At 41.7% G+C, this 1633-nt stretch overlaps 1 protein-coding gene across 1 annotated transcript in view; it reads right to left on the reverse strand.

Annotated features, from left to right (window-relative positions):
• wipf2a (WAS/WASL interacting protein family, member 2a) overlaps positions 1-1633 on the reverse strand; it is a gene marked incomplete at its 5' end in the record, with an annotated part of 6802 nt that extends 5169 nt beyond the window's left edge. The window contains 3 exon segments of the mRNA XM_035660113.1: positions 1-48; positions 823-955; positions 1592-1633. The exon segment at positions 1-48 is cut by the window's left edge and continues 111 nt beyond it. Coding sequence (XP_035516006.1) covers positions 1-48; positions 823-955; positions 1592-1633 — 223 coding nt within the window.

The raw sequence follows: 1633 nt of genomic DNA on the forward strand, positions 1-1633 counted from the left end.
CGCCTCCTCCTCCTCCGCCGCCGCCACCGCCGCCACTTCCTCCTGATTCTAAAGAAAGGACGAGACCCGTGTCAATATAGGCAGATAGGAAAATGGAACCAGAAACACATTTTAATATTCAAATATTTGGAGAGAATAGGAGTTATTCATCATCACAGTAGATGCACCTGGATGAGCAGAGAAAGGGAGAAGCGCCTTTCAAATCCGAGTTCAATCTTCACCAACTAGGAAACATGTTGAAACATTGCTAGAAAACAGTTCCTCCTATCCATGCAAATACATGTCTTCTTTCCTGTGAGTATAAAAACTGCACAGGCACAGATACACTCTGTAGACCAACAGCTCCTTCTCAGGTCCACACTGCTGAAGGCAATTTTGCTAAAAACATTCATCTTTCTATATTTTTTAAAGCCTTGTGGCATATTTAATACCTTTTTAGACTGACAAGCCTTTTAGTAAATGCCTTTAAATCTGCACAGGCCGTTACAAAATGTTTTTAATGTACAAGAAATAGAAAGAAAATGATCATTTAGAGTCAAAATAACTCGAGAGAACATAATTCAGGTTGTGTTTAAATGGATAAATGACCTTACAAAGTATCACTAAGTTGTCGATCATAACATTGGGGAACATTAATTAATCTTTCTTACATTTATGGAATTGGGGAGTTATATCTCCACTATCGTCCTGTTTAATAAAGGCGTAACATTTCAATATATAAATAAGGAAACGTTTAATTTTCTGCCAAAAATAATTTCTTTTTCGGGGGCTGTGTGTGTGTGTGTGTGTGTGTGTGCGTGTGATGAACTCGCAGTGACTCACTCTCTATAATGGGGCTGCTCCGGTCATTGACCACAGCGACCTTCTTTAGCCTCGTGCCTTTGCAGATGTCCGACAGCAGCGCTCCTCTGCCTTTAGCCTCGTTCGGTTTCAGTCTGGGAGCGGTCGTGTTCGCCTGCAGGAGGAAGTTAACAAATACACAAAAAATCACACCTCTCCACTTCCTCTGGTCAGAACCACAGTGGAACGTTTGAGGACTTGGGTTCACACTTAAACAGAGAACCACAGCTTGTAAATAAAAAGTCCCATAACTCAGTAAGTGGTTCACTGGACGGCAGGTTATTGATTTCAATCCCTGAAACTTCTTATTTTGCTCTAATTAACCTTCAGGTTGGACTCAGTTCAAGAATCAGTAACTACACAACAGTAGAGGAAGTGTTTGACTCTATATTCCTCTGGCTAAGCAAATCAAACACGTCCCTGTAAGTGACTGTGCACCACGCTCCCCTTTATCTAGACTAATCAAACACTTACTATAGTTATTATAATCCAGCCTTTGCAGCTGCTCACCTGTAATTTTCTACAGTATGAACTCAACTGCAGGGGCTTTAAAGTGTCTTTTGTGCAGGATTTGGTGGACTGTATTGTCCTAAACAGGTGGAAGCCGGTGGTTATGAATCAATGAATCAATGAATTCCTGAAAATTTAAGACTTTTTACTGTGTTGCAGACAAATTTGTCTACGCTGAACAGTTTAATCTCACCGTGAGGTTATGTGATGTAACCTCTGCAGTGTGTGTGCGTTCACTGACCTCATTGAAGGTGGGGGGAGGCGGGGGTCCTGGGGGAGGAGG

The sequence above is a fragment of the Morone saxatilis genome, unplaced genomic scaffold (genome assembly GCF_004916995.1).
Source record: "Morone saxatilis isolate NCDOM2014 unplaced genomic scaffold, NCSU_SB_2.0 Contig17, whole genome shotgun sequence".
NCBI lineage: Eukaryota > Metazoa > Chordata > Actinopteri > Moronidae > Morone > Morone saxatilis.